The 23,531-nt window shown below is 38.7% G+C and overlaps 2 protein-coding genes across 3 annotated transcripts; both read right to left on the bottom strand.

Annotated features, from left to right (window-relative positions):
- Nucleotides 1-38: 38 nt before the first annotated feature.
- On the bottom strand, nucleotides 39-14,426 carry LOC125247110 (transmembrane protein 184B-like). Of its 2 annotated transcripts, XM_048158313.1 has the most exons (10): nucleotides 14,272-14,426; nucleotides 12,774-12,992; nucleotides 11,114-11,279; nucleotides 7,933-8,023; nucleotides 7,779-7,854; nucleotides 6,303-6,394; nucleotides 6,033-6,202; nucleotides 4,450-4,644; nucleotides 3,946-3,972; nucleotides 39-920 (listed from the first exon to the last, which is right to left on the bottom strand). In XM_048158313.1, the coding sequence occupies exons 2-10, from the start codon at nucleotides 12,990-12,992 to the stop codon at nucleotides 724-726; spliced, it is 1,233 nt and encodes a 410-aa protein (XP_048014270.1). In that variant the 5' UTR covers nucleotides 14,272-14,426; the 3' UTR covers nucleotides 39-723. The 2 variants fall into 2 exon arrangements, with proteins under 2 accessions (XP_048014270.1, XP_048014277.1); XM_048158320.1 differs by lacking the exon at nucleotides 3,946-3,972.
- A 2,110-nt stretch (nucleotides 14,427-16,536) lies between these two features.
- LOC125277339 (proline-rich protein 36-like) lies at nucleotides 16,537-22,713 on the bottom strand. The gene is made up of 3 exons (XM_048205761.1): nucleotides 21,622-22,713; nucleotides 21,497-21,546; nucleotides 16,537-21,399 (listed from the first exon to the last, which is right to left on the bottom strand). Exons 1-3 carry the CDS (start codon nucleotides 21,648-21,650, stop codon nucleotides 16,595-16,597), a joined length of 4,884 nt encoding a protein of 1,627 aa, XP_048061718.1. The 5' UTR covers nucleotides 21,651-22,713; the 3' UTR covers nucleotides 16,537-16,594.
- Nucleotides 22,714-23,531: the final 818 nt, after the last annotated feature.

Raw genomic sequence — 23,531 nt, 5'->3', positions numbered from 1 at the left:
TAAATTAAGATCACATCTCAGTAAATCACTTCACACGCTACTTTCAACATCTGAGGTTTATTCTGTTTTATCTGTATCTCACTCATCTTTACATCCATTTTGAGAAAGAAAGAAAGAAAGAAAGAAAACTAAATTGCTTCATTCAAAAATTGCAGGTATTTACTATGGTAAAGTTTTCAAAGAGAGTAACGTTTAAGGCATTTCAGTCATGAACTAGTCGTTCCAGTGGTTTATTATGCAGCAGTTTATAATCTATAGATACTTCATGTAAATAAATCTTCACGTTACCCTGAAACACACATGTAGAAAGTGCCGAGAAGAGCGTTTGTGTGTATATATGGCACGTCATTATGATTCATAATCATCTGTCAGTCTGGATGTGTCTCACTGACTCCTGCAGATAATAAACCCTCATCAGTGAGTGATTTGAGACGCTCTACATGAGCAGCATCTTTATGTGCCGCACTTACATTAAACTACTGATTCTCAATCTGTGATACACAACATAAAATTTATTTTATTCAAATTCTTGTACATTTCATTTAAAAAATGTGAATGTATCTGTATAGTCTTATGCTTATAATGTAAGCGCGGGATCTGAATGGTTCATGCTCGTGCAGCAGAGCTGATGAAGTCAGTTCAAAAGCAGTCTAAAGGTGCTGTCTATGTAGGCATCATCATGATCACCTCCTCACTAGGGTTTGTTTAGCGTGTGAATGTGCGTCAGAACTCGTCGTCGGAGCTGAGCAGCAGTGTTTTCTCATTGCTGCTGCTGTTGGAGCGGCTCAGCGGCTCGGCTCGGCTCTGCTGCGTATACTGCTGATACGCCGGAGAGAAGTTATGGATGGCGTCCTGCAGCATGTCGCCCGGATTCATCGTCTCCTTCAGACTGCTGGAGATGCTCATGGGAGCACAGCGACCTGACACACAGAGAGAGGAAGACAGACGGATTTAATATTGAAACAAAAAGCTGGTGTGGGAAAATCAAATAATCAACAGCTCGACAAAAGCAAGTCTGTAACATTTGTTTAAGGAGAAAACACTGACAGCCAATCAGAATCCATTCTGATTTAAGGATAATTGCCGAGGTCCAGAAAAGCAACTACTGTTCGACAAGTCAAACCCCCCTTTTAAAGTATAATTTAAAGAAAATGGACATATGGAAAACAGTCGGTCATGTCCTCTGAATAAATGGTGAGAAGTATTAACCCTGAAATCATTATGCCAGGCTAGCAAACAGTGTAACATAAAATTACCTCAGGTAATCCAACGCTAGTTTCAACAACTTTGTCTTGCTTCCTTTAGAGCTGCAGTGAAAAAGACTAGGTGTTGTTTTTATTCCACTATACTGACTTCGTCAGCTAAATTCACTGTTAGATTAGATCGATTACACTAGCTATTCACTCGAAACATAGCATGCTGAGGACATCTGCTGGTTAAAGCTGTGTAAATGCAACAAGACCAGCAAAACTCAGGTTCAATGATGTGTTACAGTTTGAAAGCGCAGCGTGTGAGCTTAGAATAAACAAACCGTTATCGTTTATTGTTGTGGATACAAATAGTTATGAGTATAGTTATCATTCTTAGTGTGAACTGGCCTTAAGAACTGACCTTAAATGACAATTTATATCATTTATGGAACTTATTTCCTGACACGTTTTAGTTGGACATTTGTTTAACATTTTTCAAAGGATACTATTTGTTTTGGAACATTCAAAAGTGACATTCACATAATGTTTGAAGAATGATAAATTGTTAATAAATTGTTGATTTGATTGAATAAATTGCACTATTCTTAATGTCATAAACTTTTGTTAGTAGCACTTCTCGTGTTTATTGCTTCTTAAGATGAATTGCTTGTATTCCTTGTTTTAAATCACTTTAGATAAAATTGTCTGCTAAATTAATAAATGTAAATGTAAACTGTATCCCACAATGCAAATCCCTTGAGTTTAATTCCCAGTGTGATGAATGAACTGTAAATTATATCAGCTATAAAATGTAACTACTTTTTATTAAGTTTATTGTAGAATTTAACATGTTAAACATGCTTTTTTTTGTAGGGTTAAAGGCACAATATGTAAGATTTTTTGATTAAAATATCCAAAAACCACTGTAACAGTGGTGTATATTTTGTTGACTTTATCCCAGATGTTTCCAAGAATGCAATTTTAACCAGGACACGTCACCTATCAGTGACATCATACCCGCGTTACCTTCGATTTCCGGTTTATTTGGTAGAAACCATGGAAACACCAAAGACACTTATATATTATACATATTAAACACATATATTATGTGTTTTATTAGACAGGTGATCAACTGTTTGGATACATTCATCAACAGAAAACGAATCATTGTTATATAACTCAACACAGTCAGGGGGCCCTATTTTAACGATCTAAACGCAAAGTGTAAAGCGCACGGCGCAGGTGCACTCAGGGCGTGTCCAAATCCACTTTTGCTATTTTAACGACGGAAAAATGGTCCGTGCGCCGGGGCGCATTTTTGAAATGGGTTGTCCCTATTCTCTTAATGAGTAACGGGCGTAACGTTCAATAAACCAATCAGAGTGTCATCTCCCATTCCCTTTAAGAGCCAGATGCGCTCGCGCCATGGCGGATTGCTATTTACATGGCGGAATTTGTTGGCGGAAAAGCTGAACGCTTTTCAAGCGAAGAAACCGATCTGCTCGTGCGCAAAGTTAAAGTCAGTTAATATATATGTGTGTGTATTGGCACGATTGTTCAATTAATTAGCTAATTTCGTTCATCATTATAAGTAGTAATAGGCTGAATTGAAAATAGGTAGCCTATAGACTATTCATCATTACATTTCTATATTTATGTAGCCTACATAATAATATTCTTTTACACTGTAATCCTTTTGTTTTTAATATTTGGCATGTTTGTGTGATGCGCATCCCTGTGTGTAATAAGCAAAGTCAACGCGCACTGTGGACACGCCCAGAGGCGCAGTTTCTACCAACGCGCTCTAACAAAAAATATTGCGCCATTGACTTTAGACTTTAGACCAGGTTTGAGTTGGTCTATGGCGCAGTCTATTTTCAGCTCCTTAAAATAGCAATGCGCCGGCAATGCGCCTGAACACACCTCTTTTTTAGACCAGCACGCCCATGGGCGCACTAACCAGCGCAAATGCATTTACTAATTTAAGGACGTGGCGCTGAACGGGAAAACGCGAACGGCGGCGGACGCAAACTAGCAAACACACTTGCGCTGTGCCTTGCGTCGCATTGCGCCCTTATTGTTTAAATCTAGTTTTCTTGATGCCTAATATCAATCTAGTTTACTGGAGTGAGCATTAAGTGTCTCGTAGCAGCCGCCGAGAGAATACAGAGTAGCATTATAACAACTTTCAACACACAAAGAGGAGAAGAGGAAGCACCGACTGCGGCATAATAAAAGTCCCGCTGTTCTCAAGGCATGTCGCGCTCGTCTCTCATTAGCAATCACTCCAACGGTTTTCAGCAACACCCTGCCTCATACTACAGTTTTGTTAATATATCTTTAATTCATTAGCTCATCCATGAACATGATTTCTGCCCGAGCCCCATCCCGATTCTTTTCCACCGGCTGTAGACGTGAAGACAACACCTCCCATAAATCCGCAAAATCAAGGCATCATCAAGCTACGCCTTCGTTTTGAATAAGCGACCTCTAGTGGTGAAAACTACATACTGTGCCTTTAAGGTTAGATCTCACACTATTGAGCATTTAATTGGACAAATTTCTGTAAATGGACGAGTTAGCTCATCAGTATTTAATGTTCAAGGTAGTCAGTGCAGAAATGAACAACATGAGATCACAAAACTAAATTAATAAAGTGAAATGAAAGTTTTCCTCTATAGACAAACAGCGCATGTAGCAAAGTCTGTTATGTATCAAATGAACACACAGAAGATAAAGTACACAGTAAACCTACCGTACTGGCCATAGACAGGAACACAACCTGAGAGAGAGACAGAGATGGACACAAGAGCAGGAAGAAGTAGAAACAGAAGAAATGATAGAAATGATAGAGAGGAAGAAAAAGAGGAAGATCACTTCAGAAACATTCAGAGTCTGAGACATAGACGTATTTCAGTTCTATAAATGTGTTCAATCTTCAGCGCCACGGCAAAATAAATCATGTTTCATCAGAGAGAAAGTATCTCACAACTGTGAAACTGAAAAATACTCGGAATCAAAATTAATCAGAATCAAATCAAACTGAATCAGAATCTAGTCTAAACTAATGAAAACCATATCAAATGTCACTACTAATGTGTTTGCACATATTTCTGAAGATAAAAATGTGGTTTGAGTGATCAGATTGCACAACATACTCCTCTATTTAAAGCTGTGATCATATATCCAGAGACTGCTGTATGTTTGATCTGTATTTCCTGCTCAGTGATTGGCTATTCAGTGATGATGTGTTCGTTACCCTGTATATCGAGTCTCTTGTCCATGTAGACCTTGTACGTGAACGCGTGTCTGAGCGCCAGAGCGGCGAAAAACATCTCGATGCAGATGATGAAGTTCTGGTAACCGGCGGCGACAGTCCCCTCCCCCACAGTGACATCAGGAGAGTTGATGCGAGGAATGGCGCCGCACTTCTCCAGAATCGCCAACAGCATCCCTACGTCACACAAGACAATATATTCACTTAGGAAGACATTTATCTTTCATTTTGTGTTTCTTTTGGAGATCTGAATGTAAAAAATAATGCATGTTTCAAAATATTTGTTTAGATTTCATATTTTTTATTTTAATTTTAGATATTTTGATTCATATTTAAGAATCATGTTCTTTATTTAACAGTATTATATAGTTTCATATAACAACAGCATGTCTACATCACACAAGGCAATACAATTTTTTTACAGTATAACATTTTTTAATATTTTATTTTATTGTTTAACATTTTTTTTTAAATGTATGTGTTTGGAGTGCTTATACAAATAAATAGTTACAATTGTAGTTTTTCACATAACATTTAGATATTATATTTTATATTATATTGGTATATTTTGTTTTAATTTGAGATATTTATATTTATATTTAAGAATTATACTCATTATTTAACAATACTTACAATACAATAGTTTAATATCTTATAGCAACAACTGCATCCCTACATCACACAAAAAAGTTTTTTTTGATCGTCAGTAAAACAAAATACAATTGTTTTATTAACATGTTCTTTAAAATGTACATCATTTCCAGTCTTATTTAAAAATTGTATTGTTATAAATACTAAATGTAAAAAATTTTCTCACATTTAGATTGACATTTTGTTTAAACTTTTAAATTTAAGATATTGTTTATTATTTATTTTAATTATATTGAGGAATGATATATTATTATAATATTTAGATTAACATCTTATAATAATATCGTTTTAATATTTATGAACATTTTAAGATATATTTAAGAATTATATTTGTTTTAACAATAATTTAATATTCAAAAATAACGTTACAACACAATTGCAGTTTTCACACATTTAAATTTAAATTTTGTTTTTAGCCGAAATATTTAGATTTGTATTTAAGAAATTATTTAAATGTTATTTTAATGTTTTATTTTATTTGTTATTTTATTTTAAGAAATGTTATTTAAGAGTAATATTTAGTTTAATATCTTATAACAACAAAGAAATATTTTCAACATTTTCAGCATTTCCAGTCTTTTTTATGTAAAAATGATAAAAATTACAAATTAAAATTATATTACAAAACAATTGTGATTTCACACACAGATTTAGATTTATAATTTTTCTAACATTTAAATTGAATATACTGTTTACTATTTATTACTTTTATTACATTTAAAAAGTATATTCATATTTTTTTACAACAATATTTAGATTAACATCTTATTTTATCAAGTTTCTAAATTATTATTTTAAAATAATTTTATTTCTGTTTTGACACTTGATAAAAACACTCAAACTCCTGTTATTTAGGACCCAAATCAAATGTCGACCCACAGGTCAGTGCAGATGATGTGGCGATGAAGACTCACCCTGCCAGAAGGAGAGGAAGATGACGGATTTGACCATGAGGAACTTGAGCATGGGGCCGTACGGCTCCAACAGATCTCGAGTGGCAAAGTAGAAGAGGAAGAGAGCGTAGAGAGAGAGACTGACCGAGACGTTATAGATGATTGTCACGTATAAATAACCGCTGGCCGCGCTGGAGAGACAGACAGAGAGATGCTTTAATAAAACTGTCACTGATATCTGTGTGTCTCATATATGAGTGTGTGTGTGATGACTGAGATGAATGCACACACTTGAAGTCTCCGTCTCTGTATTTCCCGAAGGCCTGAAGGATCACAGTCATCATGGCCATCAGTGGCTTCACCACACAGAACTGCAGCGTCGCCTGAGACACACACATGTTTATTCAAGAACTCAATAAAAACACAATTCATACAGATAATCGCTTCTACAATCAACATCTTCTCAATTTGTGATATGAATATATTCATTTTCTAAAGGTCATAAAGAGAAAATACCTGATTAAAAAACAGGGTTTTATATTTAAAAAAACTAGTTTTGTTTTAAAACATTAAAACATGTTAATAATGAACCATAATTGTTTTATTATTTTTAATAATTTGCTGCCAAATCAAGTTTGAAAAGAGGAAAACCATAAAAATGCTGTGTGAAATTCCAAGCAATCTCACAATATTAATGTATCGAAAATTGAAATCTGTAAAAATACTTGCTATTATAAGTGTTTGATTTTTTTTGCAAATAAAAAATAAATTGCAATTTTTTTGTGCATTTGTACATGTATTATTATATGCAGATTTAGTCATTAAATTCAATATAATTTTTGAAACACGAGTGTTTAAAATATATTTAAGACATTTTGAAAGTAACTTTACACAAATAAAGAATGCATCAATTATAGTATACTTGTAATTGAATCATTCAAGAGATTCGCTCAAAAATGCTGATTCATCCAGCAATGAAACAAAAGTCTTTATGAGTGATTTACTAAAATACTCATTCAAATACAAAATTTAAATTAATTAAATATTTTACTGGTACTCTTTGTGTTTCGGTCAAAAATGACCCTTTTTTTCAGTGAAATCAATGTACTATATTTTAGTTCAATAATGTTTTTATTTTTAAATTTTTGGATTTTTAGGGGATTTTATGGTAATGTAAAAAACGATACAGAATTTTCCATTTATTGTTGAAAAATGGCAATAAATGTATTTATTGTAGCACAAAAATACTATTTTCAATTTTTATATGAAATATACATTTTCAAAAACACATTGTACTCTAAAACTGAAAGAAAATCAAAGCCATAAATCTAAACAAGTGCTGTTCCAAATTTGAGCTTAATATCTCAAAAAAATGATCTTTCAGTCAGATTTAGTTTGGCCGCAGTACCAAACGCTTCCACTAGATGAAATTAATCTTCCATTCGTTACCAAGGCGCTCATTTTTGACTCATTTTCAGGACCATTTAACCTTTTTGAATCATGTGTGTTCACATAGAAAGTGCCAAAACATTTACCAAGTTTTGTACCATACCAACTAAGTAAAAAAAATTAATAAATAAAAAGTGTAAAAAAAAAAAAGAACATCTGTAAGAATCTCTAGTTAATTACATGCTTCATTGTTTAATCCATTCAGAATTGCGGGAGATTTGTGATCTCTCTATTTTAAACAAAAACCTGTTTTCAATCAATTTATCCAGAATTGTGCAGCTCTATTATGTCATAGAGAAATGAGTGTGTTTCTGATACCTGTTTGCAGAAGCGCAGGAAGCCGATGGAGTAAGTTCTGCCCCACAGACAACAAGTGCCGTAAACACAACTGGACCTGAACAAACACACACATTTCCCTCAGACCAGCTCATATAACACCTGACAGAGAAACCGAGAGAATCGCTGAACTCACTGGATGGGTTTCCCTCTGATCTCGGCCATGATGGCGCTCTCGCCACCCAGATACTCATAACACAAACTCAAGAAGTTATAGATCACAAACGCTGCAGAAACACACAGAGAGATAGAGAATCAGCACAGAAAATACAAATCACCATATCACAATTAATTCTCCAACGCTCAGATTTGATAAAGATCCCAAAAGTCAGAGATCTCATTATAAACATTTCTCATCAAATGTTCTCTGTATTGACGACAAGTGACTACAGTTTTATTTCTCCTCAGGAATATTAGGAGAATCATCTGAAACAAAGGGTAATTAACCAGAACATAACAGAGCAGTGAAAGAGAAAGCTCTGAGGAATCATAGTTCCCTCGGTGTAACTGTACTAGTCCTGCAGGTGTTTATATTGAGCAGGTCTAGACGTGACCAACATCTCAACATCACATTCCTCACAGTGATTTATCACCTCAATATCACACACACAGGGCTTAACATTAACATTGCGGGTGGATTTCCAAAATTCAGCCAAATGCAGGTGTTTTAAGCAGTGGCATGTAACACAGTCACTCATAATAGTCCCTTTGTTGGCTTGTATTTTATATATAATATATTTAAAGTGTAGTCTTTTAAAAAGGCATCTGAAATAACAAACTAAGTGAAATGTAGTGTTGTCAAAAATATCGATTTTTCCATACATATCAATACTGAAATATCTGAAATGCTTTCAATTGTCAAGTTGACACATAAACCCGCCTTGTTTCATTTGCTCTGGATGAATATTGTTGGTGTTACACAGCAAAATCTCCAGAGTTAAATCAACTCTGCTCAGAGAACATATGGTCACTCTCTACAAAGAGTTAAAATAACACTAAAGCAGTTTTAAAGTTCATGAAATAATATGCTGTTTGTGGAGTTGTTTAATCAGATCTTGAGAGATTGTATGTATTTTATCTTCAGTTGATTTCATCTAAGGCTGTGTTTCTCTTCAGTGATTCTGCTTGTTAACAGCAGGTGTTCATCACTAATGCTCAATCATAACTTAATTAATCACTTAATTATCTCATTAACTTTAACTCTGCTTCAGTGTTACCTTAACACTATGTAGAGAGGGTTCATATGTAATCTGAGCAGAGTTGATTTAACTCTGGGTATTTTGCTGTGTACAGGGTTTGAATTTCGGCATGGGATTGCTCGTATTACGTATAATTTTACTCATTCCCGCAGATGTTGTGCTCACATGCACATAAAGCTGCCTCTCAGTACTAAATTCAGTTATTTTTCACTGTTTATTGCGCTAAAACAGTCAAATACAAACAAAATAATGTCAAGTATTTTGGCGAGTATTCACGTAAACACAGTCAGTTAAGTTTTAAGTAAACGTAAACAATTGAGAAAGAAAACACATGTGTCAGGTCTTAAAGTGACAGCAGCCTAATATACCTGCTGCTAAATTATGAGATAATATTAGAAATGTCTCTTTCCCCAATAGTATCGATGTCAAAATTCTGAGCGTTTAGTAACTTTGGAAAACCACTAGACACAGTGGCTGGTGAGCAGAAAAAAGTTCATGTCAAGCCCTGAACACACAACATCCTGATAATGTTTCTACAGCTCTGTTATACTGAGCCAAAGACTTTATATACATAAAGATTGTGCACTCGTATTACAATGAATGGGAGAAAGTGGCGGAATAAGTCCCGCCTTCCAATCAGCAATCGGTAAAGTCATTGCATCACTGCAGCTGCTGTTAGAAGCACCAGTTCCTATAGAAACAGTCAGTGTTCTGAGATGCGTGGTTATGACTGTGAAATGCATATTAGCTTGGTCCAGCCTGACAAATACTGTTTTTTGTCATGAGTCGAGCATTTATAAACACTTTATAGGCGAGCTGTTGTCAGATTTCATTGGTGATTTCAAATATGACATTTAATCATAAGCTTGGTGAACATACCGTACTAACATTTAGGCGTTCTGGAGTAATCATGAAATGTCAATACTTACTCCAGTTACTGTTTATACAATAAAGCTGTGTTCACATGGTATTAGCTCACTGATTTATAATATATAATACAGAGATCAGTGTGTTACTCATCACCGACTCTACAGAAAAATGAAAGTCAATGAAAGAAGGACTGTGAAAGCATCAGTATTAGATTTCAAGCAAAACATGACATTGGTTGATTTATATAGGATTGTGTGAAAAACTTGAATAGCCAATAAGAACGCAGAATTGCAGTTTGAATGTGAATTTAAGGAAGTGGAATTCCAAAAGATTCCAAAAAAAAAAAAAAAACTTAAAGTAAGCTCTCATTTGTTAACATTAGTTCAAGCATTAACTAACATGAACAAACAATGATCATATATATATATATATATATATATATATATATATATTAAAGCATTTATTAGTGCTTTACACAATACAGATTGTTTCAAAGCAGCTTCACAAAAATAAACAAGAAAATAATGTTAATGCAGCAAAAAATCATTAATTATGCAACATATTACATTTTCGTCTTCCCATGCCCCTGCCGACAGCTTCATTGATTGTAAAAGGAGTGCCTTTTCAGTTACAATTTGAAAAAGTTTTTGTTTTTCATGAGATTTCCATATATCCTGGAGTTGAAATGGCTAAGCCAATAAGTGCTCATCTGCTGCCATCTACTGGTTATACTTTGTTTGCCACAAAGCATTAGATTTCCTTTATCTTTTTTAACTTCTAGTTTTACAAATCACATTAAAATTAAAGATTTGAAGTGTCTGAAAAAGTGTGAAGCACTTTAAAAAGTCCTTGAAAAGTTCTTGAATTTCACTCTCAAAAGTTTGCATGAGCCCTGAAATGAATAATGTTAAAATATTCAACAATTTATACGACCATCATGGTTACAGTTAAATCCATGGTGAACATTGGTGAATTGTTTTTGTGGACTGGAGATATAACTCATTCATTCAAGGCTCATTATTTCATCATGACGGCGTGGTTTCGTTCCACTTTCGTTTCGTTTGCCGTTAGATGTTTCTTATATGATTATGTGAAACAGAAATGGCAGCTCTCAACAGTTGGGCAACATGGTGGTTCTCTTCTGATAGTATCAGTGCAGTATTAGTCAGAATTGAAGTTCAAAAGGCTTCACAGACACTCATACGTGTTGTGTGACGGTATATCAAAACACACAGTGATGGGTCTGACCTTCGTAGCAGTCACGGACGGTGTCGAAGTAAACGTAGTACTCCTCGTTGGTGAAGAATAGCAGACTGAGCCACGAGTCGAAGGCGTAGATGGGCACGATGAAGAGGATGCGCACAATGTGCCGCTGCTCATTAGGAGTGTTATAATAACGCAAGTGCATGTAGATCTGAGACACACACACACACACACACACACACACACAATTATTGTCAGTTATTACATATTCATTATCATGCCTATTGATATTCTGCTGTTTATTATTCTTCAGTAAATGTATGCAGCACACATTGATGCTTTATTATATATACAACAATCATGGCAAAACATTACACATGTAAACTGAGAAGAAATACAGTGTCCTGTTTAAGTTAGAAGACACGTGTGAATGAATATAACAGCTTGTGTGGGTGTGTTTGTGTGTCAGTGGAGCAGGTGGCTCTTTCATCACCAAAACTCTCCATGTGTGTGTTTCACAGGTTCATATAAGCTGAACACAAACACACACGCACACACTCACACACACTGCAGACTGTGTTCTGAATGCAGTTGCTATGCAACCACCTCTGCTCTCTGATGTCATGCCACCTGTTGCCAGAGCAACTGCTCCTCATCATCATCACCATCACCATCATCACCATCACCCAACGTTACAAATCATAAATTACACAATATCATGTTGTTACTGCAAATCATTAAAGCCACTTAATTAATCATCTATCATATATTCTAAAATAAGTGTGTTATATTAATTAAAATAGAAAAAACAATTCAAAATGTATATAAAATGTATTTATTTATTTGATTTCATATTCATATATATATATATATATATATATATATATATATATATTAGGAATACTATATATAGTACATTTATATTATATTAATATTTTATAAATATATATATATTGTTATTATTCAATAAACAGAAAAAAATGTTATATTATATTGTTATATAATTTATATACATTCAATATATAGAAAAAATATATAATATATAGTATATATCATTTTAAAAATGCCATATATAGTATATTTAAATCATATTATGTTCAATATATAATAGAAAAAAATATGTATATATATATATATATATATATATATATATATGATGCATATTAATTAAAATAGAAAAAAATAATGCAAAATAATATAATATATATATATATATATATATATATATATATATATATAATGTATTTGCTTTCATATTCATATTGTTATTCAATATATAATAGAAGAAATGTATAAATATATATATATAAATATATAATTCTAAGAATACTATATATGCTTTCATATTCATAATATTATTTAATACATAATATAAAAATGTATATAACAAATGTATAATATTATATATCTATAAATAATTTTATATTTATATATTAAATATAAACATTTAATAATTGTAATTTATTATTATTACTAAAATAAATATCACAAAAATCACAAAGTATCTTAAAAATAATTGTTATATTTAATCAAAAGATAACATACTCTGACACATAAATAAATAATTCAAATAAAACTAGATATAAATATATAATAATTAAAATGTAATAAATCCCCTAGGTAACGTCTGTTTAATGGAGAAGAGTCTCATGGTTGAGTTTATGCAATAATTATGAGTTTATGAACATAAATGTGTGTGTTTGACCTGTTGGCAGGTGAGCAGCAGCGCCGTCCAGGTGAAGATCCCCGAGATGGTTTGAGCGGCAGGGGTCATGAGGAAGATGGGCGTCTCCGGGGCGACCACTGGAGTCTCCCACGACCGGTTGTGACCCCCGGGGGTCACCGTAACGACCCCGGGCCCCGGCGCCATGCCAACCACAGAGCCGTTCAATAGAGACATGCTCCTCCTCCACAGCAGAGCCATCTGCAGACAAGAGCCAATCAGAGCACGGCAAACACCAGGGGGAGGAGCCAATACTAATAACAACCATAGCAATTCAATCATCAAAGTAAAGTGTCATGTGACAACAATAATAAAATGAGTGGGTGAATTATACAATGACACTAAAACACTCTCCTAAAGCGATGTGGATTGGTACCATAGTAAAACCATGGTATTCTTTGAAGTATGTAAGAATAAGCTGAGATGATCCTCCTGCGGTGATGATAAAGCATCAATTACATCATCTCAACCCTGTGTGTGTGTGTGTGTGTGTGTGTGTGTGTGTCTTCCAGGAAGTGGATAGTCTCAGTGTTGCCATGTCAACCCGATCATCTGGAGACCACAGCAGCATCACATCACAATGACTGACCAAAACACTGATCATATCTGAATATAAACATCACAGATAACAAATACAATATTTCAGATTATTCTCTCATTATTATTTAAGAGAATAATCTATTATAAGTCCAAACTAATAATTCAAACTTTTAACTCATACTGTATATGAAAAGATATGACTGAAACTTGACATTTAGATATTTCAAATGTACATAAAGTACCATCTAGTGTACTTGAACTGTTGTTTGATTTAGTGATTGTTAATTATATGATTTATTTGAAAGAGTTACTTAAAATTAAATTAAATCAGAACATCCAAAATTACATAAAAATCAAAACATCTACATAATCAAAAGGTATAGACATTTTGTTGCATAATCTTATTCATATACCATAATATTTACAAGGTACACAATGTAAGTAATGTTACTAAAGAATACTATGGTATCATGTCCAAAAACATGGTAAAAATACAGAATATTTTAGTAATATCCATCTTTACGCATATAAATGCTCTCAATTCAAACAGTCGCTATTTCTTTTTAATATGAGGACGAGATGAACAGATCTTATAACATTTATAAACATAAAGCGATCAGGCCTTTGAGCGATTAACTGTTTCTGTTCGCCAATAATAACCGTCAAACACATTATTTCACGTCATTGGTGTTTATGTGGTTTCCAGAAGATCTGATCACTGATACTCATTATTCGACTAAATCAGCGACTTCACATTTCACACACTTTTTAATTCTTTATCGATACTGACACAAATGAGAGCGCTTATAACGTCCGCGATCCGTTTGATGGATGATCAGACGCGCGCTGCAGTGCGTCGCGTCGCGTGAGGATGATGATGTTTCTACAGCTGATTTTGATTTCATACAGATCTCCTGAAACAAAACACAACAACACTCACGTTATTCAGTGGATTCCTCTCATCTGCAGCTCTCTCTCAGGTCGTGAAATCCCGCATGATGTTTTGTCCCGCGATGCGCTCCTCCGTCCGCTGGCGCTCGCTCCCTGTGACGTCACCGAGGCCGCAGCGGCGCTCGCGCTGGAAGGAACGCGGGAGCGAGCCCGCCAGGCGACGCTTCATAATGACTTTCATTAATAAATCATTAACACACATTACATATTGCAGAGCAGATAAACAGCTCCTGCTAATATGGATGGACCAGTTTATAGGCTAGACCTGACTGAAATCACGTTTGTAGACAAAATTCACAACATTCAAATACACTAAAACTGAACTTTAGTATGTATTTTAAAACGCAAGCTCCAGAGAGTGAAGTAAAAACAATAACATCCCATTTTAACCACTGTCATTATATAGCCTAGCCTTTTTTAAAAGCATCCCATGAAAAATAGGCTAAACTGAAACTAAAACCAGATTAAACCTTCAGTATTAAACCAGTTTTAACTCGTAGGGTAGAGTGTGACAACAATAATAATATTGTTTTTTTCTCTAAGAAACAAACCCAGCTAACAATGACCTGGCGGACCCCAGCGTTTTTTGGGCGGCACAAAGTCAGCGGATAGACACGGTCTGACCACCGTCGGCAAGTCATACAAATGTTTGACGATTTGACTGAATTTATATTAAAATACGTTAAAACTACAGTATGGGAGTTTTATTTGCAACAAAAAATTGCAATATGCATTTCTACTCAAAAGGTGTCACATACAGCTGCGTGTGTGTGTGTGTGTGTGTGTGTGTGTGTGTGTATCATGTGTATACAATATATTTATGTGCATCCCCATAAACTATCTATAATTTTTCACTCAAAGTCTAACATTGAAGACCAATTATTAGACACTGTACACATAAGTGCTATTGCAAAAAAAAGCTGACTTTCCTTATAAACAGTGAACAACCATTTACAATGCATTGCACTTACAATAAATTAAATGTGATAATTTTCTGTTACATTTGTTCATCAATGACAGACAGCATTGGTTGCTGTCACTTTAAGATCTTCCGCATATGATGCGGATCTCACCACATCCCACTTTCCTCACAACTATTTACTTTCGTTTAAGACTTTAAATCATTCAAGGCTGCTCTAATGAGGATACTCGACAAAACGGACATTTTTGGCATTATTGGGTGTGTTATTGTTCGTTTAAGCGTGACATTCTGGCGCGTGTATTTCTGTGCGTCATGTGTGTGACAGGACATTCAAAGACAGTACATCCTCCTTTTCTCTTTTGGCGCGCTTAAATGATTTAAAAGCATTTGCATGAATAAGAGCGTGATATTGTAATGCTAGACAAAGGATGACAGAAAAACGGATGCTGCGTTTGCGTTAAATATTTTTGACGTGTTAAACTGGAAAACGTTGACAGCACTGATTTACCCAATTTTCTGTTTAATGAACACAAAACCAATTCAAAGTAAACTCTTCAAATGTTCAAAATGTTATTTTACTTAATTATTCTTGGCGTAGCGCCGTCCATGTTCCGTCACGACTGCATGCTCTGTCCGTGAGAGCTCAAGATAGCTCTGTTTGCCTGCTGCGTCACGTGGTTAGGTTGCGGCGCATTCAAAAACATTAAACAAAAGACAAGTTATTGCAAGCCATTTAACTCAAGTCATGAATGTCATGTCAAGTCTATTAAAATTTGTCAAGCAGGTCTCAAGTCCTTAAATGTGCAACTTAAGTCTGACTCAAGTCATGTGACTCAAGTCCCCCACCTCTGCAAATCAGCAGGTTATTAAATGGAATAAAAATATTTAAATATTCTAGTTTAAAAACTGGAGAAATGTGAATGTGAATTAATTTGATGTAATATCCAGTTTGAAAGTACAGCCCAGTTTAGTTCTAATATGTGGAAATGCACGCCAATGGAACGATTTTGTAGTATTCCTGTGAGCTTTCCTGTGGTGAAAATTTGCTTTCAAAAAAAAAAAAAAAAAAAAAAAAAAAAAAAAAAAAAAGGGGATCCTCTTCAGCTTATGCTACCATAAAATTCTGAATGGATGTTTCCACCATGAAGTTGTCAATACTGCTGCAGGATGGAGCCATCAATAGCCTTTTCCATTTGTGGGGTGTCTCACTGGTTATGCAGATCTATTTCAACATCTTGACTCAGTTTGCATTGTCTTCAGTATTGCATTGCAGATTTGTCAGCCACCAATAAAAACTAAACAGTTCACTTCAAACACCAGAAAGACACTTGATATTTTATTGACGTTTTATTGTTTTGAAACAGGTCAAACAGCAAAAACAGGTAGTTAGCTATTGTTGAAACAGCCTGAACTTGCTCTTGGATGAATGTGGCCTTCTTTGGGCAGGTCCAGGAGCATTTTGACCTGTGACAGACTGGTAATTCAACTGTGTTGGTAACTGAAGTACAGGTTGCACTGACTCAAAGCTTGAGACAAAGAGATTGCTGGGCTGCTCCAGGGCTTGGGAACCTGATCTGGATACAGATTGGGAACTTGATTGACCAGGCATTGAAAAGGTCTGGAATCCAGGCTGTGAGATGCTCTCATAACTTGACTGTACCTGGTACCTGGACTGCATTGGCATGGCTAGGGATGAGTAGCCAGATGGAGATAGAAACTGGTGGCTAGGCAGAATTTCAGGCTGGGAACCAGACTGCCCTGCCTTGGAAGACATCTGGTATCCAGGCTGAGAAACTTTCTCAGAAAGTGACTGTGCCTGGTACCTGGACTGCATTGGCATGGCTTGGGAACTGTAGCTGGGCTGACCTAGAGACTGGCGGCTAGGCAGTTTTTGAGGCTGAATGTTTCCAGGAGTTTCCAGCTTTCTTGAGGGTCCATAGCTGGATTGTATAGGTTTCACTAGGGGCTGATACACCTCTTGCCCTGGCCAGGCCAAAGGCTGGTAGCCAGGCTGCTGCATTTCCCTAGAAGGTTGACCACTGTGCCTCAATACAGAACCATAACTGGATGGTCCAGGCTTGGCAAGAGGCAAAAAGCTTGGTTGTACCTTCGGAGCAAGAGGCTGTCGGCTTAGAAGCAACGGAGGCTGGTAGCTAGGCTGTTCAGGCAGCTGAGCTGGTCTGAAAACAGACTGGAGCATGGATTGCAGTGGTCTGGGAGGGACTTGGTTGCTGGGTTGCACCATAGACTCATAGGTAGGCTGCCCAGTCTTCACTGGGGCCTGGTAACTGGCCTGAACAACAGATTCTATACGTTGAGTCAAGGATGGAGTACTAGGTCTGGATGAAGGCCGATACCTAGTCTGTCCTGGTTGGGCTGCAAGCTGGTAACTGGGCTGTGATACAAACTCCTGGCATGAATAAAGCTTAGATCCAATCTGATAAAGCTGTTCACCTTGGGACTTCACTGGCTTGGAAACGGTTTGTCCACTCTCCTGGAGTGCAGACAGGTAGCTGGCTTGAGCTGGTTTTAGGACACTGGGCTGGGCCACAGACTGGTAGCTAGCTTGTGCTGGTTGCTGGCTGGAGGTCTGGGCTGCAGACTGGCCACTGGCTTGCACTGGTTGACTGCTGGGCTGAGACAGAGATGGGTCAGTGACCTGTGGGAGTTGCTGGCTGCTGGACTGAGCCACAGATTGGAAGCTGGACTGTGCTTCTTGCAGTCCAATGAGCGGAGCAACAGACTGAGAATTGGCTTGAGCTAGTGGTTGGCTGCTGGGCTGGACCACAGACAGACCAAAAGCCTGTGCTAGTTGCTGGCTGCTTGGTTGAGCTATAGCTTCACTGATGGCTTGTACTGGTGGCTGGCCACTGGACTGAGAGACAGATTGGCTGGCTGTTATTTCTTGTTGCCTGGAGGTCTGGGCTGCAGACTGGCCACTGGCTTGCACTGGTTGAGCTTCATTGATGGCTTGTACTGGTTGCTGGCCACTGACCTGAACCATTGATTGGTCACTGGACTCAGCTAGTTGCTGGCTGACTAACTGACTGCCATGTTGCACCATTTGGTTGCTGGGTTGTAATATGGACTTATTTGTAATCTGCAAAGGCATGAAAAAGCCAAAGCTTGGATTCTGAACTGGCTTGAAACCTGAAAAAAGCTTGGAACCAATTTGCAAAGGTCTACCTCTCTGAGGCTTAAGCAGCTGTCTACGGTCTACTGCAGACTGGGAGCTGGCTTGGACTAATTGTTGGCTACTGGACTGGGCCATGGTTTCAGAGTTTGTTTGTGCTGGTTGCGGACCACCAGACTGGGAGATGGACTGCACTAGCTGTTGACTGATGGGCATTGCCACAGGCTCACTGGACTGGGCCACAGACTGGTTGCTGGCTTGTGCTGGTTGAAGCACACTGGGCTGGGCCACAGACTGGTAGCTGGCTTGTGCAGGCTGAAGCACACTGGGCTGGGCCACAGTCTGGTAGCTTGCTTGTGCTGGTTGTTGGACACTGGGCTGGGCCACAGACTGGTAGCTGGCTTGTGCTGGTTGAAGCACACTGGGCTGGGCCACAGACTGGTAGCTGCCTTGTGCAGGCTGAAGCACACTGGGCTGGGCCACAGACTGATAGCTGGCTTGTGCTGGTTGTTGGACACTGGGCTGGGCCACAGACTGATAGCTGATTTGTGCTGGTCTTGGGACATTGGGCTGGACCACAGACTGGTAGCTGGCTTGTGCTGGTTGTTGGACACTGGGCTGAGCCACAGACTGGTAGCTGGCTTGAGCTGGTCTTGGGACATTGGGCTGGACCACAGACTGGTAGCCTGCTTGTGCTGGTTGAAGCACACTGGGCTGGGCCACAGACTGGTAGCTGGCTTGTGCTGGTTGAAGCACACTGGGCTGGGCCACAGACTGGTAGCCTGCTTGTGCTGGTTGAAGCACACTGGGCTGGGCCACAGACTGGTAGCTGGCTTGTGCAGGTTGAAGCACACTGGGCTGGGCCACAGACTGGTAGCTTGCTTGAGCTGGTCTTGGGACATTGGGCTGGGCCACAGACTGGTAGCTGGCTTGTGCAGGTTGAAGCACACTGGGCTGGGCCACAGACTGGTAGCTGGCTTGTGCTGGTTGTTGGACACTGGACTGGGCCACAGACTGGTAGCTGGCTTGTGCTGGTTGAAGCACACTGGGCTGGGCCACAGACTGGTAGCCTGCTTGTGCTGGTTGAAGCACACTGGGCTGGGCCACAGACTGGTAGCTGGCTTGAGCTGGTCTTGGGACATTGGGCTGGGCCACAGACTGGTAGCTGGCTTGAGCTGGTCTTGGGACACTGGGCTGGGCCACAGACTGGTAGCTGGCTTGTGCTGGTTGTTGGACACTGGGCTGGGCCACAGACTGGTAGCTTGCTTGTGCAGGTTGAAGCACACTGGGCTGGGCCACAGACTGGTAGCTGGCTTGTGCTGGTTGTTGGACACTGGGCTGGGCCACAGACTGGTAGCTTGCTTGTGCAGGTTGAAGCACACTGGGCTGGGCCACAGACTGGTAGCTTGCTTGGGCTGGTTGAAGCACACTGGGCTGGGCCACAGACTGGTAGCTGGCTTGTGCTGGTTGTTGGACACTAGACTGGGCCACAGACTGGTAGCTGGCTTGTGCTGGTTGTTGGACACTGGGCTGAGCCACAGACTGGTAGCTGGCTTGAGCTGGTCTTGGGACATTGGGCTGGACCACAGACTGGTAGCCTGCTTGTGCTGGTTGAAGCACACTGGGCTGGGCCACAGACTGGTAGCCTGCTTGTGCTGGTTGAAGCACACTGGGCTGGGCCACAGACTGGTAGCTGGCTTGTGCAGGTTGAAGCACACTGGGCTGGGCCACAGACTGGTAGCTGGCTTGTGCAGGTTGAAGCACACTGGGCTGGGCCACAGACTGGTAGCTTGCTTGTGCAGGTTGAAGCACACTGGGCTGGGCCACAGACTGGTAGCTTGCTTGTGCTGGTTGTTGGACACTGGGCTGGGCCACAGACTGGTAGCTTGCTTGTGCAGGTTGAAGCACACTGGGCTGGGCCACAGACTGGTAGCTGGCTTGTGCTGGTTGTTGGACACTGGGCTGGGCCACAGACTGGTAGCTTGCTTGTGCAGGTTGAAGCACACTGGGCTGGGCCACAGACTGGTAGCTTGCTTGGGCTGGTTGAAGCACACTGGGCTGGGCCACAGACTGGTAGCTGGCTTGTGCTGGTTGTTGGACACTAGACTGGGCCACAGACTGGTAGCTGGCTTGTGCTGGTTGAAGCACACTGGGCTGGGCCACAGACTGGTAGCTTGCTTGGGCTGGTTGCTGGCTGGAGGTCTGGTCTGCAGACTGGCCACTGGCTTGCACTGGTTGACGGAGCTGGCTGCTTGGTTGAGCTTCATCGATTGCTTGTACTGGTTGCTGGCTGACTAACTGATTTCCATGTTGCACAATTTGGTAGCTGGATTGTGATATGGACTCATTTGTCCGCAAAGGCATGAAAAAGCCAAAGCTTGGATTCTGAACTGGCTTGGAACCAAATTGCAAAAGTCTACCTCTCTGAGGCTTAAGCAGCCATCTACGGTCTACTGCAGACTGGGAGCTTGCTTGGGCTAATTGTTGGCTACTGGACTGGGCCATGGTTTCAGAGTTTGTTTGTGCTAGTTGCAGACCACCAGACTTGGAGATGGACTGCACTAGCTGTTGACTGATGGGCATTGCTACAGGCTCATTACTGGTTTGCAGTGGAATTTGGGATGCTAGCTGCACTGGCTTGGGAACAGAGTAATTGCTTTGCTGCAATGGCATCAATACCAAGGAAGAATGCATGGCATCAGAGTCTTGAAGACTAGCTGACTGACTTACACCATACCATGACATGCCCATACTTGCTGCACTACCCACAGAACCATCAACAAGACTGCCACTTCCAGCTGAAGCCACTTGAGATTCCTGAAGCCATCTTCTAGTGTCAGAACCAGGTTCACCACTTGTCACTGGACCAGCTGAAGAGCCAGTCTGCAAACTGAGACTTCCAGTACCATATCCTCCCTTAACTGCAGTACTATAGATGTTTTTGGAAGCCCGGGGCCTGATTGGATCATACTGGCTGTAGACATTTTGTAGCTCAACATAATCCACTTTATGATTAGAAGATCCATGATAGCCTCCATTGGTGACAGAGCTATAGTCATAAGCTATAATAGGAGACAAAATGGCATTGACAATAAAAAAAAAAGTGTGTTGACAAATCACCTGAATATATTCAGTAAACTGAATAAAAAAAAAAGTTACCATTCACAATACTGTCATGAACAAGGATTAAGAGTAGTGCCCAAGAAAGACTGTAAAACAAAAATATGTTTTAGCAATTGGTAGAAACATTAAATATCAAATACATATAAGTCAAAACAACATACTTTAAAATTCGCATAGTGATTTCACCCATGTCCAGCCAAATCTACTGTCAAAAAATCTCAACACACCAACTACCACAAAGAAAAAAAAAAAGAAGAAAAGAAATGCTTTTAAACACCCACACAGAACTATTTCTGGTCTTTTTATAGTGCCTGCCTCTAACGATCACCAATCACAGTTTAATAGATTATTGCCTTAGACCAATCAGTTGTTGCAGGAACCTTTAATGGATCATTATTAGTTACAGGTGTCACCAATTTCACAATAGGTTGTTTGCACATGACGTCACTGCTGCACACGAAATGCGGCTGGAGGTCAGGGACTGATTTTTCTATATAGGATTCCTATCAAAAACTCAAAATTCATATCTATGGTTGCTCAAATCGACCAAACCGAGAACCCACAATGAGCTTTTATCATTTACATAACTTATGCTGTCTTTTAACTTTAAAAGTTGTCACCTTTTATAGCGTTTTGCAATGAATATGGATACCTGCTTACCTTTTTTGTTTTTGACTTGGTTAAATATTAACATTCTTCATGGTATTGTTTGCAGGGAACAGAAGCTATTTTATCCCATTGAATGGTAATTTGATGTTTTCACTTGAGTTTTGTAGGATTGTGTTTACAATGTTGATCTGGTTACCGTAAAAAGTGTCACGCTGCTGCTTCAGCCATCATATGGTAGAAAATGTCCAAATAAATAAATGTTTAATAAGCTGACAGAGTCAATCAATTTCTTTGTTGGAAGGGTGTAACGTTAAATGTAAGTGTAGTTTTAATGTTGTCTTTTTAAATATTCACATTCCCATATGACCATGGAGGAGAATCGGAGCCATTCAGCAGACAAACACCCTTTTTTACAGTCTATGACAGACACCGACACATTTTTGTTTTGTATTTAATTCAACAAATGACAACCAAAATCAAACCAAGCTCGTGAACAGTTTTGAAGTGTGTGCAGGGTACTCATTCACAAGCCGAGTGAGAGTGATACTCGCAAATGTACCAAAACAAAATACGAAACTTTCAAAAACACTCTGTGATTATTTTAAGTAATAGTGAGTGGGTTCAATCAGTGACATTTGCTATACGTCATCGGCTGTCACTTCCTCAGCCTGCTTCCCTTAGTGTGTTTTTACACGTAGAAAAGGCGAAAATTGTATTACACCGTCCATTTTTCCCTGAACGATGATGTGAGCTCCTGTTGCAATTCTCGATTCAGCATAAATGACCTAAAATGGCGATAGGTTTCACAATCACGACAGAAAATCAAAATACTGCCCTAACTTCACTAGCAGAAAGGCAGCACAATATAAACAAACCCATACTAGAACTAAGCGGCAACCTCGCCCAGTTTCTCGTGAAGCCAATACGGAAGTGACTTAAACTGCGATTTTTCGACTGGCCGCTAGGGACAGGCTGCAGAAGAGAGCAGAATCTCATTGAGTCCCATGTTAAAATGGCCAAGTTTACAGCAGAAAAAAAAAACATGTTTACAGTCTGGTTCACAATGTTCAATTTTGCCCTTCATGACAACTCTGAGGGGGGTGAATTTTTTTATAACTCATCCGTTTAAATTATATTAAGTCGTAAAGTTCTGCATAATTAAGGCCGTGGTCACTTGAGTGACAGGTAGATTGCTGCTGCTGTGAGCCGTCACTTTACTTCAGCTGATCAGACCTTACTAACCAAGTGCTGAACGCAGTTGGACATAGTGGTGTTTTAGAGGTAAAAAATGATATACCGGTAATGTTTGGTTTCTCGCACAAACCGACCGTTTCGTGTCTTAGGACATCAATGTGCCGTCACGAGCCGCAGGGTTTAATTTGGATTTGTCTGTCATGTTTTTTGACTCTTATAGATGGAGTTCCCATTGACATGCATTATATGACTGTCAGACCACAACGGT

This window comes from Megalobrama amblycephala, linkage group LG1, assembly GCF_018812025.1.
Source record: "Megalobrama amblycephala isolate DHTTF-2021 linkage group LG1, ASM1881202v1, whole genome shotgun sequence".
Classification (NCBI taxonomy): domain Eukaryota; kingdom Metazoa; phylum Chordata; class Actinopteri; order Cypriniformes; family Xenocyprididae; genus Megalobrama; species Megalobrama amblycephala.
This window is presented reverse-complemented; position numbering and strand designations above follow the sequence as displayed.

Bases quoted from the DNA above. Each gene is read 5' to 3' on its own strand.
- LOC125247110 (XM_048158313.1), bottom strand. From the start codon at position 12,992: ATGGCTCTGCTGTGGAGGAGGAGCATGTCTCTATTGAACGGCTCTGTG. The intron at 6,395-7,778 runs GTATCAGAAACA...TGTGTGTCTCAG, and splicing joins TCCTGCGCTTCTGCAAACAG to GCGACGCTGCAGTTCTGTGT. The intron at 4,645-6,032 runs GTGAGTCTTCAT...TGTGTGACGTAG, and splicing joins CTTCCTCTCCTTCTGGCAGG to GGATGCTGTTGGCGATTCTG.
- LOC125277339 (XM_048205761.1), bottom strand. From the start codon at position 21,650: ATGGGTGAAATCACTATGCGAATTTTAAA. The intron at 21,547-21,621 runs GTATGTTGTTTT...TTTGTTTTACAG, and splicing joins ATCACTATGCGAATTTTAAA to TCTTTCTTGGGCACTACTCT. The intron at 21,400-21,496 runs GTAACTTTTTTT...CTCCTATTATAG, and splicing joins TCATGACAGTATTGTGAATG to CTTATGACTATAGCTCTGTC.